This window comes from Corvus kubaryi, unplaced genomic scaffold, assembly GCF_017639235.1.
Source record: "Corvus kubaryi isolate FWS band 111438036 unplaced genomic scaffold, C.kubaryi_AGA036_p1.0 split1-131, whole genome shotgun sequence".
NCBI lineage: Eukaryota > Metazoa > Chordata > Aves > Passeriformes > Corvidae > Corvus > Corvus kubaryi.
Window position 1 is genome coordinate 18830371 of NW_024582073.1, and position 18563 is coordinate 18848933.

General features: G+C 38.1%; 2 protein-coding genes across 4 annotated transcripts in view; one reads left to right on the top strand and one right to left on the bottom strand.

Moving 5' to 3' along the window:
- Positions 1-4526, top strand: part of CLNK (cytokine dependent hematopoietic cell linker) — a 57187-nt gene extending 52661 nt beyond the window's left edge. The window contains exon 19 of one of the 2 annotated variants that reach the window (XM_042053046.1): positions 3989-4526. In XM_042053046.1, coding sequence (XP_041908980.1) covers positions 3989-4120 — 132 coding nt within the window. In that variant the 3' untranslated portion in view covers positions 4121-4526. The remainder of the gene's footprint in view (positions 1-3988) is intronic. The other variant, XM_042053047.1, reaches the window with a different exon arrangement.
- Positions 4527-5235: 709 nt separating this feature from the next.
- Positions 5236-18556, bottom strand: ZNF518B (zinc finger protein 518B). Of its 2 annotated transcripts, none has more exons than XM_042053041.1 (2): positions 18329-18556; positions 5236-11225 (listed from the first exon to the last, which is right to left on the bottom strand). In XM_042053041.1, the coding sequence occupies exon 2, from the start codon at positions 11005-11007 to the stop codon at positions 7777-7779; it is 3231 nt and encodes a 1076-aa protein (XP_041908975.1). In that variant the 5' UTR covers positions 11008-11225; positions 18329-18556; the 3' UTR covers positions 5236-7776. The 2 variants fall into 2 exon arrangements, with proteins under 2 accessions (XP_041908975.1, XP_041908974.1); XM_042053040.1 differs by having other exon boundaries at positions 18286-18556.
- Positions 18557-18563: the final 7 nt, after the last annotated feature.

Genomic DNA, 18563 nt, shown 5'->3' on the forward strand with positions numbered 1-18563 from the left:
TTTTTATTAGAAAATATGGATTTCACAAGATAAACAATGTTTACTGGCAAGTTGATCTTCAGAGACAGTGGTTTAATGACAAAGGCGGGAAAAAGTCCTTCATTATTCAAGCGCAGTGAAACAGTTTTGGAAGCTGAATGGCAGCACAAAACAAGAAGTGTCCTGCAGGTACCATCATCCTGGTGCTGCTGTAGTGACCATCAGTCTTCTGTAAAGCACTGGCAGCATTTCTCAACTGAACCTCCCAGATGATTTCCTGGAATTTAAGTACGATTTCAGAAAAAGCAAGTTTAGTTTTCCATGGTTCTTACATTGTTTAGTCTTCCTGTAATGGCTCTAATACAAATAGGGTCAGAACAGAAACAATGACAGAAATAAGGCACGCTACAGCATGATGTAGTATATGAGTGTGTTCTACACTACAGAATAAAGACATAGAACTAAATTTTCATCATGTTAACAGCTTTAACAATTAAGGTAACTGGAAAATTACTTGAACAGTACATGAACAATTTTTACTGAACTGAAAGGAAGGAGAACACAATCCCTCCCATCTCAGGAAATACCAAAATATATTACTTTATTGTTTGTTCCAACTTCTGCACAGACAGTACACATCTTAAACAGTGGGTCTGGACTGACAAGTCAAATTGCAAAGTAACAACTCCAAAATAAGGATTCCAAGCATCTAGTTAACAACACACAGTCCATCCAAGACTTGGCTCTACAAGGCCAAATCACGACTCCTTACCTTATGCCACCTTCTTTGAGGATTCTTTAACTCAAACCTTCCCATAGATCAAGCATGACAGAAAAAAAATCAGAATTGCTTTGCTGGTCAACTAAGTGCTGTGCCAGGAATCACAAACATGGCAATCTTCCACTCCCATGTATTATTCTCAGCAGTAGACATGAAAATAGAACTGGGCACAAAGCACATGTGCAGTAATGAACAATCATTGCTCAGAAAAGCTTCCTCCATCTCAGGCAGTCTCAAAGGATTCCCCAAAAAGGCTCGCTCTTGAAAACCTGTCACCTCAATTTTTGCAGCTCATCTAAGTTTTCTTTCCAAAGAAGGTGAAAACACTTTGTAAGGCTGTGAATTACAGCAAATTGCTGCCTGTAATTTTCCAGTACCTGTTAAAATGCTTTCCAGAGCACTCTGCATTGTCCTTCCACAGGGATTACCTTTGTTACACCACATTTTGCAGTGCAGCCAGACCTAGCTGCTCTATCAAGACTAGCTGAATATTCCCTCTTCACCAGCCAAAGAGAAAGAAACCTAAATGCCAACAAGTATGTGCAGACCTATTACATTTCTCCCCAGTTGGTGATTCTATTCAGGGGTTTGGTCTTAACAGATTTCCTGCAGTATGTTTTCACTTTTGAATTAGTCTATTTTCATCCATTAAAAACATGTTTTTCCTTACGCATAAATATAATTATTCTAAGTTTTCCCTACCTTATTGCAACTTTTGATTTTTACTAAACAGCATACAGGTTGCTAACATATTGTATCATCAAATAAGATTATTAATTAACAGGTTTTTTTTAAATGTATTTAACTCTCATGAGTGCTTCTATCACAAGCTCTCATGTAGCCCTATAAGGCCATAAGGGGGAAAAAAAAGGGGTTGATCATCAGATTTTTATGGTAAAAGTAACTGAAGTTCCATGCAGCTAAATTAGTATCAAATTCTAATATAATAAATAGAAGGAAAAGGGAAAAAAAAAATGAAAATCACTTACTCTCTTAGTGGAGGTACAACTTTTGCTAGCTATTTAGCCATAGATGTTCACACCTGCGTACGTATTTAACATACTATACTGAGCTTTCTAAAGGCCAAATTACATAAAGCTATAATGATCAGATCTCCAAATGAGGCATACATGGAATTCAGGAATTTACATTCAAAACTGCTACCCTGAGCACCCTTTACTTGGCTGTTGCCTTCCTCTATTCCAGACAATTTCACTATTAAAGATGCAGAGATCCCCGTAACACTGCCTTTTTTCATGTGCATAGTTCTTTTGAAGATGATGAAATACAAGCCTTCACATTTAAAGCTGATCATGAAAAAAAATTTAATTTTTTATCGCCTCTTCAAAATTAGCTCTGCCACAAATAAAATACATGTTTTTAGCATGTCTGTAGAATCAGTCTCAACTCCCGACGCAGTAACTGAAAATGAAAGGCAGAAGTAGGCTCCTCTTCAACTTGGTGCCTGTTCTACAAAGTTTAGCACAGCCCAATGTGTATCTCTGGATCTTCCTGTTCCAGCCACAGACGCTTTCTCCATCCTCACCACTACATTTGCAGCTACCTTTCATCTTCAAACTATCAGTCATACCAGTCACACCATTTCACTGGATTCATTTCCATATGAGCCACATGGATTAGCTCCACCTACCTTCAGCAGCCACCATCCAAGCATATTAGGGAGCACTTCCACAATGCCTCCCACTGACAGTAGTTATGTCAAAAGTTACTGCCAGGAAAAGAGGCACAACAAACAGCCAGTACCTTCAACTGAGAGAGATGTTTACAACATATGCATCTTGTGCCTAGCTTAAATGACAGCTCAGGGATGAATGGTCTCATTCAGAATGTGCAACATAGCCCAAAGTTATACCACCTTCCGAACACAATTTAGAACTACACCTTTCACAAGCAATCCTTGAGACCCTATTCCCATCTCCCCAGAACAGTCTGGAGACTTGCAGATAGGAAATTCCTATGAACAGCAGAGATTGGCTGACCTTTTAACTTCCCAACCAACAGAAAACATTAGAAAACAGGAAAAGAACCGGTGCTGGTAAACAGTTAATTAAGAATAAAAAAAGTAAGGATTACTTTCATACAGCATGAAATACAGACCACTTTTGACTCAGTTTTCAGCAGCAGCAGTGACTTTGAACATAAGCAAAGACAAAACAACAAAGTAGAACAAATGCATATGAGTAAAAATTATCAAAACCAAACTTTAAAAAATTACCATACTGGCTTTGAGATCAAATAATTTTCATCTTAATACAAGAACAGTTTCATCAACTCACACATTTAATCAGATTCTGTTGTTATAAATTAGGTGTGAATCAGGTAGGGGTGACAGACACTACCATGAGACACCACCAGGTGTACAATGAAGATCCATGCTCAGAGTAAATGTTATAGAAGTACGTGATAAGTATTACTGTCAAAGCAAGCTTTCATTACTGTGTGCGGTTCTGGTGGTTAAATACCAATGAGCCTAGAGAACAGCTCAAGAGGAAAACACTGATGAGAGCTCTGTGGTGTGATGAGAGCTTAGAAGTTACACACAGGGAAGAGAACTATTTAAACTGAAGGACTGCTAACCATTGGAATGGGATGTTTCCAGAGGACAGATGAGAATAAACACCTTGGATAGCTTTCTGTTGCTCTTTGATCAGATCAGCAACCTTGAACCAGACCTTTATCACTTTAGGAGTTGCTTGGAGGATGTCATTTTTTGGGGTGTGAGAGAAAAAGATGCTTCTTGTTCCATACTTCAAAAGGATTCTATAGCAACTGTCTCAATAAACTGAATGGGAAAATAAAGCGTACATTTACTAAGGTACATTGAAACGTGCAGTGTAAAATATCATGTAAGTGAAACTCGTGGCAGGAAAAAGTTGGTAAGAATTTATAGTTGCTTCATTGTTTCAAGATCTATCATCACATCTGGCATCACAAGCTGTTATAGGTAATACTGCATTATCAGGGCTTAGACATGCTCCCTTTTTGCCCACAGGAGCTAGTTGCTTTGTCCTGCACAAGATACAGACACAAAAAAGAAATAGTAGGATCAAAATATGGTGCTTTTCCTTTTAGAATTGCTTTCATCTAATTCCATGCGAAATATTACCTATTTTTTAATACTGTTATTTGCAAGTCTTCTAATGTTATAGATTAAACCATCTAGCAATTTCATTTTCAGTCACTGATTACTATCTTTCCCCCCCCCAGCAGAAATTTAATTCTGTGGAAGAGATCATTGACTTCTACAAATCCGTTCCCATAACACTCATTGACGGAAAGGATCAGTCACGAAACCACAGAGAACAATGCTACCTCACACATCCATTCCAGCCATCCTGATGTGTTCTGCCTTATTGTCAATGATTCATCTGTATAGATATAAATAGAACAGTTATTTAAATGTCTCAAGAATCAGATGAGCCTTCTGAGCAAGGAGCTCCCCATAATATAATGAAGCATTCTACAGATCTACTCCATTTTTTGATTGTTGCATTTTCACTTTGAGGATAAAAGTAAAGAATATGTCAATGTATTAATTCCCAAGAAGGTGTTGAGGACGACTCCTGGTATCTTGAGAATGACTGACCAATTTGCTTATCTTGCACTCTACCATCTAACTTAAGATGAAAATGAAACTCGCCGTTGCTTACCTAAATGTCACTGAAACTCTGCTAAGTAACAACACCTAATAAAGTATACCACAGTCATTAAATAAATATTCTTGCTTTTAAAAATATACATGAAACACTGCATGTCAGAGTTCTCACTGTCTAACAATTTCATGTGGTGTGCATATGTTTGCTCAACAAGTTGTGCTCAGCTGCCACTGGAGTTAGTGTCAGCTGATGCTTATAGGCATTGGAGATTATAAAGCTAGTTGTAATTATGTAAATTCTATTACTCAAAGAGCACTCATTCTTTAGCTTAAGCAGATACTTGTATTCCATACCTGAGCCTTCAAACATTTACATAATAGAACCATTATGCAAACAGTCACTTTGAATTCATACCATGTGCAAATGTAGAGATAAAAATCATCAGTAGGAAGCATAGATGTATTTCAAAATCAGCAAGAAAACATGCTCCAGTGTGTATGAGCAAAGAACATAAGAATGTGAGTATTTTTCTAGGAAAAAAACACAGAAATACTTATTCATACAATTTGAGTTTTGGAAGCCTAGCTAAATTTGGTACGTTTATAAAGGAAAACTACAATTCCGTATGTACATAAAGGGATTTTTTCTGCACAGCATCAATGATCTTCCTAAGCACACTCAGAAGCTTGACTAGGTAAATGTAGTATAGGAAAAAAGAAACCTCAGTTACTTTATCCTTATAGAATAGAAACAAGAAGAATAAAACCACTCAAGCCCAAAACCACAACATTCCAACCCAATTTATTACATACTATGTAGTGGCACAAACTAGCTCTAAAAAAATTTAGCAGTTGATTGTTATTTTCTTGCAACCTTTTTATTTCTCAATGCTGCATCAAAAGGGAAGAAAACATCCACTGTAAATTATTTCTCTCAAACTGATGAGACTGTTAAACGTGAAGGATTTCTATTATAATTTTATCCAATAAGAATAAAAGTAATAAAACAGAAGCTGCTAAAAAAAAAGTAGAATTTAGCAGAGCTCATAAAAAAAGCATGACATAATCTGCTTTAACAAAATTTCATAACCACAATACAATTTAACTTACAAAAGGTTTTCATGTTGAAACCAAAAAAAAATTATAAATTAAAAACTGTAAAAGCCCCAAGTCTTAACAATTTAAATAACAGATTATGGCAGTGACATACAGAGCTTTGCAGATGTTTACTAAAGTAAACAGTAAACTTGCTTACAGAAGACAAGCATTGCTAGTATACTTAAACCACCCAGAGTTTATAAAGCTGAGCAGCAGGACCTCCCCCATCCCTCCCCCAGCACAGCTTTCATGAGCAATGTTCTGATTTTGCCAATGACAACTCTTACAAAGCAAATTCAAAACTATTTATTTGGTAGCTTCTACAGAAACAAAATTAATTCAATCAGTAACCTGGACCAAAGGAATTAAAACAAAGGAGGAATGCTAACCATGGGTTTTTTCGTATTTTCAGTATTTATTGTATATGATACACCAGAATTTTAAAATGGAAACTATTTTCACCATTGAAAATGCAAATAGCACTGTTAGGTTTGGCATCAAAGTATATGAAGTGAAAAAAAAAACCCTCTAGTGTACCCATCTAAAAAAATATAATTCCATTTGAATACAAAATGAGAACTGTCATTTCCTTATTATTGACAAAACAGGAAAAACAAAATTTGTTCTGTGGAATAGACTAGTCTGATACAAATGATATAAAAATTTTCCATGCATACATGACGAAAAAGATCTGACTTAAAGCACCAACTATCTGAAGGTTTTTAACACTGTATTGCAAAATTATGGGAAAGCAATAAGTGGTTTTGAAAATAAACTTCAGTCAGGTGTAGTTTTAAAATATTTACATTTCAATGTAGATATGATAAATATTTTATCAAAACAATGTATAATCTGCTGGAGTATATAAAAAAATATTTCCAGCTAAACTGTTTACAAAAATGCACCATCAGTGAATAGAGTTAGGGACCACCAGTTTACCAGAGAAGTCCCAGTTCAAACATAGAACACACATCCAGCATTAGAGTCAGTACTGATTTTCATATTTCTAAAACTGTAACACATTTTTTTAATTGTATGTGCTTCAATATACTTCATTCTATGATACTAAAATGATTTAAAATTGACAAGATGAAGAGAAACATCCATAGCTCACATACAAAACAGTAACTTCAGTGTCATCCATCCCTCTTTTGTACTAAAAACTGTAATTTGGCCCTGATTTAGAGAAGTGTTTAAGCAACTGAGCAATGTTTACACTGCACTGAAGTACACATCAGACATAATCTGTAACTAGGCACATGCTTGTATCAATTTGAGGCCTACAAAAAATAAATTGTAACAACATCTAAATTCTTAAGCATGATGAAAGATTGCACTGAAAATCTAGTTCAACACTGTCAATGTAAAAGCTGTGCAACATGGCTTTTCATTTTGAGAAGTCTTCACCTTCAGCAAGTTCCCCTGTAAATAAGCTCACCAACTAGAGTTCTAACCAAATACTGAGTTCTGTAAATGCTTCTATCACACACAAGGTGGTAGAGGGTTTATGTTTGGCTAAGACCATTTCAGAACAGCCTTGAGGCCATAAAGAGAAGTGCTTTTCACTATCAGCCCAAGCCTGATGGTATCTCTGGCTTGATGATACAGAATCCTGACAGTGTTCTGCTGCCTCACATCTACACAATATAGTCTAGGTAAAGACTAAGTACTAAATAAAATTAAATTTTTTAGTGCTATCTGCCCTAGCGGGAGTAACTGATTCCATACATTTTCATTTACACCCTTCTATCTCCTCTGAAGTCAGCAGAAGTGTTTTCATTTCACTGAAACAGAGCACTTGCATTTAAATTTTACTTTTTATGCATAGTGCTTAATTTGCCACTAGACCCTATGACATACACTTGCTGTCCATGGAGGACCAAAGGCGCATTTCCATACAGATGTGTTCGATCTCTGAAACACCATGCCGTAATAAAGCAAACTAAATCCTGCTAAATTTACAAAGATCTCATCATCTAAGACTTTAATCCATACAGACCTAGCACAAACCACATAAAGCACAGTATCCTAAGGTAACGAGAAAGATGTTTGCATAGCAAATCTTCAAATTTCTCCTATGGAACAGATGAAGCTGACCTCCAGTATAAATTTCAAACACAAGAGTGCAAAGTAGTGCTTAATCCTCACTATCAACTTCTCTCTGTACCTCTACTCTCTTCTTCACTTTGCTAACAGTAGAGGATTTTTGGCAAAATAAAGCAGTTATTTCAATCCTCCATTCCAAGCAAGTTAGTGGCACTCACTAGAAAAACAAGAAGAGAAACCTCCCCTAGTCTCTCACTTAATGTCTTTTTGCTTGAAGAGAAAGAACATCCCAACCCTTGGTTGCCTCTATTAAGTGCCTCTGTCCATGACTTATCCATTCTTCTTGGTCCATATATACTCTTCCACAAAACCAACACTTAAACAGACACTGAAGTGCTTCAGCTGGTGAACTTTCCACCACTTGGTAGTTGTTTTTATGGGTCTTTTTTAGCTTCATTTTTAGCATACTCTGCTTTTTTGCTTGGTTTCCCATCTCAAAATTCTGAAGAGTAAGACGCTTTCGATAACGTTTGACACCAAGACAACTACTTGTCCTTTCTGACAGAACTACTTTCAGGACTTGACCTTTATACTTGTTGATAGTCTTCATGACATTAATTATCTCTGGTGAATCAACATCAGGATGGTTTAGTACCACAACTGGCTGGTTACGACGAGGGCATTTTATCAACTGATTTGTTTTCAGAGGAACAAGTCGCAGACGCCTTGCTGTCAACAGGCACGACATATCAGAACTTGAAGTGGTTTCCGACTGAGCTCTTGTTTTCCTCTTAGGAAGTTCTCTGAAGTTTGCTTGTTTTGCCTTGTTTTTGGGACCTAGTTGACTTTTTGAATAGGGCTTGCTTTGCTTGCTGACATCACTGCTTTTCTGAAATGGTGCAGCAGTTTGCTTGCTGTTATTTTTAACACTTGCCTCTCGCTTTGGTCTTTGCCTGAGTGATATAGTTCGGGACTCAGCATTTGGCTCGCTCTGATTAGGCAAACATGGGAAATTACTGCTAAGTGTCTCAGAAACACTGACAGGGACTGGGCGAGGCAGAAACATTTCATTGCAATGCACAGGAGCTGATATTTCACTCCTGTTTTCTATTCCGTATGAGCTTTGACTGCTAGTAGCATTCAGCACTCTCAGCATTGTCCCTTTGGGGATAAACACTGGGGAAGCAACATGGGAATTTTTAGTTACCCTGTTTTTAGAAGTTCTTGCAAATGTAAAGAGCTGATCTTCACTGTGTTGTTCACTACTGATCACACTTCTTCCACCATGCACTGGAGACAAATTCGCAGGTTGTTCCACTTCAGTGGCACAAACAACTCTCTCACAGCTTGCTGAACTTTCTTGAGGCAAAAGCAACTTTTTATTAGAAGCTTGACATCTCAAGGATTTCATGTTAGGTTCAGCAGCAGACATGAGCTGAGCAATCTTTCTACACAGCAATGTTGCTGATTTCTTCCTGCGTGTTGTGTCATCCCATCTGACATCCTCTGGAACATTTTCAGCCCCAGAGCTAAGGGAAAATACAGATGAAATAACAGGTCCTTCAAAAGGTTTGCCTTTATTTTCCATCTTCTGTAGTTCTAGTGATTCCAGAAGACGACTATTCTTTTGACTTATCGTTTCATCTCTCTTTACTTTGCTAAAGCCGAAAGTTATATCCTCAAAAGGTGGAGTTTTAGTAACATGAAAGTTTTTTCCTGCCTCAGAAGATGTAACAGGTTTTTTATGAAAACCCTTTCCAGTTAAATGTGCTTCGGTAGAGCTGACTGGTAGACTCCTACATTCTTTGTCAACCCTCTTCACAGACAGTGTATCCTTTTCTTTATGGACTGCAGAAAAATTTTTGCCCTCCTGAGCAGCTTCTACTGAAATGCTCTTGGAACTTTTACCTTCAGAAACAGAAGCATATTTTGGACGGTATATATCCTGACCTTCTTCATAACAATACAGATCACAATGTAAATTATTTTTTCCATCTACTTTCCCCCTTGAGGATTTAAGATCACTTTTTTTTTCAGTACTGTTCATCACCAGAGATGGAGAACAAAGTTCTATAACACCTGAATGGACATCAATACCTTTCACCAAATGAAAGCATAATTTTGATGTGTCTTCCCTCTGTATAGATACAGAGCTACAGTCTGAGAGTTGAGAATAAGAAGAACAAAAACATTCAGAATTCTTGTCATACGTACTATCCACATTAAGCTGGTTACTAACACTGGATAATTTGTTTACATTCACTTCCATGGTAAGTAACTCATTTTGAGACACAGATGTTTTTTTTATTTCTGCAGATCGTTCTGTACCTTGATTCTCAAGCTCTTCTTCAGCACAGTTCACAGACTTATAAGTTGTTTCTTTCATAGGAATTAGTTTAAGAACCAGCTGTTGTGCTCCATTCACTATTTTAAGCTCTACTATCTGAGCTAAACAGTTAGAAGGAACTACAAGTTCAGATGGTGCAATTACTGTTAAAGGCATCCCAGGTTGTAAAGGCTCTGTTTTTGGGGAATAAACCTCAACCTCCACACTTTGATTCTCACATACACTCATTTCAGATGGCTCCAATGTTGTCTTATCCTGGACTGATGATGTGTTTATGCTGCATTCTACATTTTGAGACGAGCAGACTGTTTTAGTTGGTTTACCTGGAATCTCACAAACCATATTTGAAGACAAATTTGAAAGTTCATCCTGGAAAGGAATTTTATTGTATTTCTGCTTTTTACATAAAGTGCTTTGACTCTGCTTCTTTTGCTTGTGGTTTATGAGAGTATTTGACAGCCGTTTTCTGGGTGTTTCATGTACTCTTCTCGTATGTTTAACTATATAGTCATGCCTAACAGCACCATATTCACAGTATTCACACTGATATGGAAAAGTTCCAGTGTGTTTCACCAAATGTCTCTGGAATTCTCCTTTGGTGTAGGATACATAACTACAGTGGGAACAAAGAAACTTAATTTCCTCATGTTGCCCTACATGCTTTTTATACTGTAAAGGATCCTTTGTTGAAAATCTGCATTTATCACAGTAGTATTTACCTGGCAGAAAATTTTTTACTTTAAATGTTTTCTGGGTTTTACTAGGAGTTTTTCTTTCACGTTTTTCATAGTTTGCAGCATTGGCACCCTCAGGCACAAAATCGAAAGCTGGTGGTTTAATATGACTGCACTTCTTGCAGATGAAATTTTTGTCTTCAGTCCACTCAAGCTTCTTATGCTTTTCTATATCTTGCACTGAAATTTTCTGAACACTTCTGCATTTTATACAGCTTATCAGTGACAACTTATTGTTCTCAGCCTCAGTTCCTTGGTAACAGCAGTTTTGGTCATCTGCCCCTTTTGATGGATTTGTTTTATCATCAGAAGATTGCTTTGGCGATGTAGTTAAGGAATTATTTTCATCGTTAATTTGGCCCGGGTACAATCTTGGTAAAATTTCCCTCATTTTTTTCAACTGCATTTCAGAAGAAGCAACTCTGCACCAGTTTCATTAAACACAGCAGCAACAGACAGAATGTTTTCTTGGTATTAGTCTTGTGTATGTTGCTTATCAATCAATCAATCAATCAACCAATCATTCAGGCCACCAATCTGCAGAATATAAGCTTTGGAAGAAATGATGTTCAAGCAACTGCATCTGTGTTATAGTCCATGTTCTTAGTCAATCAACTTGCAGCACTAAAGAATAAAAAGCAGAAGATTAAGTCAGTTACAATTCACTGATCATTGAAATACAATGAACTAATAATTGAACTATTAGTGGACTACAGCTGAACTACAGAGTGCAAGTCTACTGTTAATATACCACTGATTGTATTCTGCACATACAATCAATAACTCTAAAACATACCAAATCAAATAATCCTTTAACATTTGCTCTCATTCAATATGTTTCCAAATTCATATAATTACCTGCTATGCATCAAAACCTAAAGAGTTCATGATATTTCTCCCATGTCATGAAAAATTTTACACTTAAGGAAGATATTTATAAGCCAAACAAGATACTTGATAACAGTACTGAGCAGCAGAGTATGATTTCAGTTCAAATATAGCCCTCTACTCAGGACAAGATAACATGAAACACTGCAAGTGCCATTCATATGTGAATAGCAGGGAAACAGACTGTGGATACAATGGTTACTAGAAACACAGAACTATTTGTTTGTTCTTAAATAAAAGAATTTTTAAGTTAGCACGGAAATTCCTGACATACAGAAGGAAGTTCTTTTCTAATCAATGCCAACATTTCAGATACAAACAGTCTTGAACATTAATTCATAACAAGATGTGATTTATGCTTCACATGTTCTCAAAGTAATGAAGTCAAAACAATCTGTGGCAGCAAAATTAATTACTTTCTCTTCTATTAATATCACAGTGTAATAGCTTCTATGTATGTGGACAAGCACATAAATAATTCACTTCATCCTAATAAAACAGAATGTCAATCAAGCAAAATAAACAATGCAACATAAGGAAGAGGGAGATCAGTAGTATCACTATAAACATCACATTAACATATGCAATATATTTGGTCCACGGGTTCCAGCACTCTCTCTATTATATTTAACAGGAAGAAGATCTCAGCCTTTAAGCTTTTGTCAAGACTATGAGACCACTATTATTTGGAAAATAAACAACCAAATTATGCTTTTGAGACATACATGAAGTCCAGTCAACACCTTTCTTATTCTAGCATCACTAGTTATGGACATACTGTTGCACACACTTGCAATCACAAACAGACTTGATTGCATGAGGTTACTTCCATTTTTCAATACACCCAACAAAAGGCTTCTGCTTCTGAAATTCAGATCCTCACCAACTCTACCTATAGAGACCAGGGCCTGATTTAGACTCCAAAAAGCATAGTGCTGAGTTCACTCAAGCAGCTTCCTATCACAATAACCTTACACTCATCAAGAAATTAAACTATGGTACTGGGAAGACAATTGAGGTGCTCGAGTTAGTCCAGAGAAGGGCAACGGAGCTGGTGAAAGGTCTAGAGAGTAAATCTTATGAGGAGTGGCTGAGGGAGCGGGAGATGTGGAGCCTGGAGAAAAGGAGGCTCAGGAGAGACCTTATTGCTCTCTGTAACTACCTGAAAGGAGGCTGTAGCCAGGTGGGTGTTAGCCTCTTCTCAAGTGACAGAAAGAGAGGAAAATGCCACAAGTTGCACCAGGGGACATTCAGATTGAATATTAAGAAAAATTTCTTCACTGAAAGGGTTGTTAAGAATTGGAACAGGTTGCCTACGGAAGTGGTGGAGTTACCATCCCTGGAGATATAAAAAGACATGCAGGCTCGGCACTTAAGGATATGGTTTAGTGGTTGGCTTGGCTGGGTTACAGGTTGGGCTTGATGATCTTGTAGGTCTTTTCCAGCCTAAATAATTCTGTGATCTCCCCAATAGCTTGAGAGGACTAAACATCTGATCCAAGACAGTTTTTCTGCATCTTATGTGGTCACAGCGACCATATCCTGCACTGCATCAAAAGCAGAGTAGACAGCAGGTTGAGGGAGGCAATTCGGCCCCTCTACTCTGCTCTTTTGAGACCCCACCTGGAGTGCTGCTGCATCCAGCCCTGGGGCCCCCAACACAAAGAAGATGTTTCATGGCTCTCCTCTGGACCCATTCGAAGCTGATCACAGGGCTGGAGCACCTCTCCTATGAGGACAGGCTGAGAGAGTTGGGGTTGTTCAGCCTAAAGATGGGGCTTCACAGAGACCTTATAGCACCTTCCAGTACTGAGAGGGAGCTTTCAAGAACACTGGAGAGGGACTTTTCACAAGGACATGCAGTGATAAGACAACAGGGAATGGCTTCAAGCTGAAGAAGGGTAGATTTAAATTAGATATTAGGAAGAAATTCATTACTGTGAGGGTGGTGAGGAGGCACTGGAACAGGCTGCGCAGAGAAGTTGTGGATGCCCCATCCCTGGCAGTGTTCAAGGCCGAGCCCTGTTCAAGGGATGGAGCCCTGAGTAACCTGGTCTAGTGGAAAGTGTTCCTTCCCATGTCAGCAGGTTGAACAACATGACCTTTAAGGTCTCTTGCAACACAAACCACTCAGTGATTCCATGATCTCCCTTGTGCTCCATCAATATCCCTAACTGCTATAGGAATGCTGCCCTAAAGATAGGGCTCTTCAAAGTATACGGATGTAACCACAAACAGTAAAAAAATGTTAGAAAACTGGTTAGGGACAACATAACAAGCTTTCCACTCTTAAGCAGATGGATGGCTGTACACTAAAATTCCTTAGTGGGTAGTTCTAGGACTGTAGTAATCTCGTCTCATTGCGGACAGCTGTGAAAATATACACAATGCGGAAAAAAAATCAATGGCAGCCTTGCAGGAAGGAGGAAAGTATATATGACTGCTGTATCATGATCTGGAGAATTTTCTTTAAGCAATTCTAATGTGGATTACATTAGGTGCTCTATTACCCTGATTCTAAAGAGGAAAGAAAAGCAAAACATTTGTGGTAGTTCAGCTGGAAAACCCCTTCCTGGCTACTACAACACTTTCTAGACTTAAGATGAACGTACTGACACACAAGTGTGGTGGTAGGCCTACATTCAGGAGATCCACTGTTTTGTTTCAGGAGAGAGATGGTAAGAGATCTTGATAAGCTCAAGATCCAGAACCAAAGATGCTTTATGCATTTCTATACAGCTTTAAGAAAGGTCTAAGACGGCATTTGAAAAGAAGGGGTGAAGCTAGATCAGTATTTGCCCTTTTCTGCTGTTAACATCTATCCATTAATACTGCAACTGCCCTCCATGTGAACTGACTGAAAGCTAAGTATAGAGAATTTATGCCATCAACATCCCTGACCACAGAAAAAAGTATTATAAACCCAGAGAATTTTCTTATATTTTTTTAAACTCTGTAAATTTCACCTTATGGGAGAACACGAAAAAGAATCCACAACCTTTAAAGGGCAAGAAACACAGTCCAACACTTTCAGAACACTTCAATTTAACAGTCCTGGGCTTCTCAGTCCAAGACCATGCCAGAAAAATTTAACAGAGGTAATTCAAAGAACAGGCTAGCAATCCTTCCAAATTTTCCTAATTCCAACAGCTATATGTAGGAAAGTGGAAACAACTAGGTTTGCCGTGGTTTAAGTCCAAAACCATGCTTTCATGCAGACCTGTGACAAATACCATGTTGCTAGAATGCAGGTTTCAGGTGTTGGTGTGTGCCTGTGCTTCACATGTGCAAAAGGTTGATCCCAGGCAGCAGCCAAGCAGTCACAGAGCCGCTTGCTGGTGTCCCACCCTCCCCTCCCTGAGTAGCACGGGGAGTGAAGTAGAGAAGAAGCACAAGAAAGTTTATGAGTCAGGACAAAGGCAGTTTAACAGAAGGAAAAAAGCACGGAGGTGACATAAGGGAAATCACTCACCACCTTCCACAAGCAAACCAATGCCCAGCCAGCCTGTGAGCAGCAGGCAGCCTGGAAGGCAACCCCCTCTGACCTTCTTCCACTACTTCCAGATTTCTTGGCTGAGCATAACATATGTATGATGTGGACTATCCTCCAGACCAATTCTGGTCAGCTGTCCCAGCTTTGTGCCCTCCCAATCTCTTGCCCACCCCATGCCTACTCACTAGAGTGAGGTGGGGGAAGGGGGAAGAAAACCCTGACATTGTGCAAACATTGTTCAGCAACAACCGAAACACCAGCATGTTATCAACACTGTTTTAGCCTCAGATCCAAAACACAGCACTGTACAGGCTGCTTTCAAGAAATTTAACTCCATCCCAGCCAGACCCAGTGAAAGGTAAAAAAAGAACTAAATAACCAGTTGATGCCGAAGTAACATCTCTGCTGTCTTCCTAGCTAGTTTTTCACCATGTACCCTGAACACTGACCAGTTAATAACACAGGTTTTTATACAACCAGCTCAAATTTATTCTTATTTTGGACAAAACAAGCCCAAAATTATACTGTCATTTCATGCCTGTATTAAAAAAAAAAAAAATTCTGGTTACTTCAGAAAACCGCGATCATCAATGTACACAGGAAGGTGAACATTACACACATTCGCTCCCTACCACTGGGGGAGGTGGGGAGGGGAGGAATTCCCCTAAAAATTTGTTTTGGTATTTGAAGGGTTGGCAGAAACATGCTATAGAAGATTTAATTAAAAGATAATTAGTTGATTTTTCAAGTTATAATCATATGCAGTGCACACAGACCAATCCAAAGACATCATTAAAGGAAGAACTCAAAGTCTACAAGGAGCCTCAATGGCAAACACAGGAACAGGATGGATTAAAAATGAAGTAAAGAGACACTAAGAGTGTCAAAATCAATTCTAGTCACTGTCTTTACAGGAATGAATTCAGAAAAAAAAATTAAAATATTCAGAAATACAATAAAGTATCTGAATTAGGAAACATTAAAAAATAGAGGCCCTAGTTTGAAAAAAAAAAAATGCAAAGCTTAGAAGCACATGGAAAAAAGACATCACAAGAAAGATAAACCAAATTTTCTCATTCACTCCTACCAAACACCTGCAATTCAGTGACATTAAAAGGTCAGGCATTCAATGAAACAAACATTTCCGCCTTTCACACAACACTATCATATCCTGAACTTCGCTGCTCAAGACACAAGAGATTAACAGATCCACAGAAATCAAAAGGCATTCCAAACTGTGGATATCCCATGTACGTAAAGGTTAAAAAACAAAGACCCATTAAAACAAAGGAAAACAGGATGAAACATCCTCTGCAGGCTGACTATGCTAAATTCAACCAGTACAAGGGTTTTTGCACTGCAGTAGGTTACAAACCACTGATGTGGCCACTGTCAGACTGGAAACTTCTACTTACTTCAAATACATTGAAAATTTGTTCATCATTTCAAAGAATATGTATATTCCAGGGCTTTAGCTTCCCTTAGTTCAAACTATATGCTGCTATCAATGAAAAGGGTGTGATGAGCAGGATGCATTTAGCCTATGTGATCAAATAAATGAGCCCTTACTTCAGCAAAGCACACACCCCTCACACACAAAGATCACAGACTGCAGCCAACAATCAGGGTGTGCTTTGGTACTGAAAAGCCCATGTAAGTCATACCTAAGAAAAAGAAATTTAAACAGAATTGGAAGACACTGTGCACCACTGCATCAGGAGGATGCAGTGTGTAAAATTTGAGCCTCTGTGAAAAATTTAAATCCCTGTGCATGCTTAAAATTACCTCGTCTTTATTTTACAATTATATATATCTATATGCCATATACTGACCGTTTAATATCGATTATCTCTGTTCAGCAGAGTTAACCGTTCTACTGACCCAACTACACAGCTGGCAATTACTAGTCACTAATTTTAGACCTAATGACTGGGAGAGATCCAAAGTGCTTCACTCAAGTATTACATATTGTATTAATTAAAATAATTAATCTTGTATTAATAACAAGCAATTCAAATACAGCAAAGAAATTTTGTCTACAAGTATTTCTTCTTAAAAAGACATTTTGTTTCACAATAACAGCTAATCACACAGTCGTAACAGTTTTTGGTTTGTAGCTGAAATTCACATGAGGTTTTTCAAAGCAAAATGACCGAGGAATGACAATGCAGACAAGTAAGAAGATCAAGGACCATGCATCAAGTTTTTAGAGCACATTTTTATTAGAAATATACAGTTCTTTCACTCTACAGAAAAAAAATCAATTACATTTAAAATATTTATTACTTATAAAGTCATGCAAAACACTGATTGAAAGGAAATCACTATTTTTTGAATGCATAAGTGAAAAAATGTCTAATCTACTAATGTTTTTTGGCATTGTATGGAGGCAGGTACATGTATGTACTATGCAGCATTCTACTGAAATGGAGGTCTGCTTCCCTGTGGCTCTAGGAACAAGGCCTAGCTTTATTTGTATCTGAAAGATATATATTTCTGTCACATCATTGTGGTGTCTTGGTGGTCTTCCTGCAATAAGCTAAACAAGGCATTCCCAAGTAACTACCATATCAAAAGCAGTATTCTAGAGAGTGCTCAGAGACGTTTATAGAGTTGTTTATCATTACATGTATAATCAACTTTTTTAATCTGTGCTGCTCTTTCCATCATTTCACACAATTTACAACGATTTTCAAAGTGTTTCTGTATATCCAGAGCATACTGACTAGTATAAAGAATTACCCTACTCTCAAGCTCTAAGGCCTATAGGAAACACAGCAAGGAAGTATGGCACTGAAGAAAATGGGAGAGGGAAGAGTCCCATTAAAAGCACATATCCATCTCTTGATGTCCAGATCTCAAAGCAGTCATGTAGGTGTTAAAATGGATTTCCACAGATTTCATTCCTGCTAAAATTAGCCACATACTATTTGTATGTGCAAGAAAAGAGCCTTGACTGTAACCACCTACTGCAGTAACAATGCACAACAGACTGCTAGAAAAATCCTGTAAAACACCATTAGTCTTCTTAAACATAAGCCAGACTTTTTAAATTAAACGTACATTGCAGAACACTTTGGCTACATCTACGATAACACTGGATCATTTATTTATAAGAAAATGGGTTTATACGTCTAAATTATTTTAAGTGTCCAATGTAACACTTTACAATGATAAATTGTCTTGCAACAAAATTCAATATGGAATTCAATTAAGCCAATCTTATGCCCAAATACTCAAAAGAACCTCATTTGCACACAAAACACAGGATGTTGTATTTTGCTCATGAATACATTTACTAACCCGAGAGCTCCTTTTCTTCAGGAGGATGACCAAGACGACAAACCTGGACAACAGCTTTAGTCCAGACGAGTCCAAAGCGGCCTGATGGCGTCCACGAGACAGCAAGCACCAAGAATCTCCTTTTCTTGGGCATCCAGCCCACGCACGCATCAGTGCTGCCGCCTCTCCGCAGAAGAGAGGCCTCCCTCGGTCGCTCGCTGCCCGTGTGCGGGGCCCGAGCGCGGCGCCGCGGGGGATGCGGTGCGGGGACGGCGCTGCGCGGGCCGCGCAACCTCCGC

What these genes read in the sequence shown, in the direction of transcription:
- ZNF518B (XM_042053041.1), bottom strand. Translation starts at nt 11,007, where the DNA reads ATGCAGTTGAAAAAAATGAGGGAAATTTTACCAAGATTGTACCCGGGC.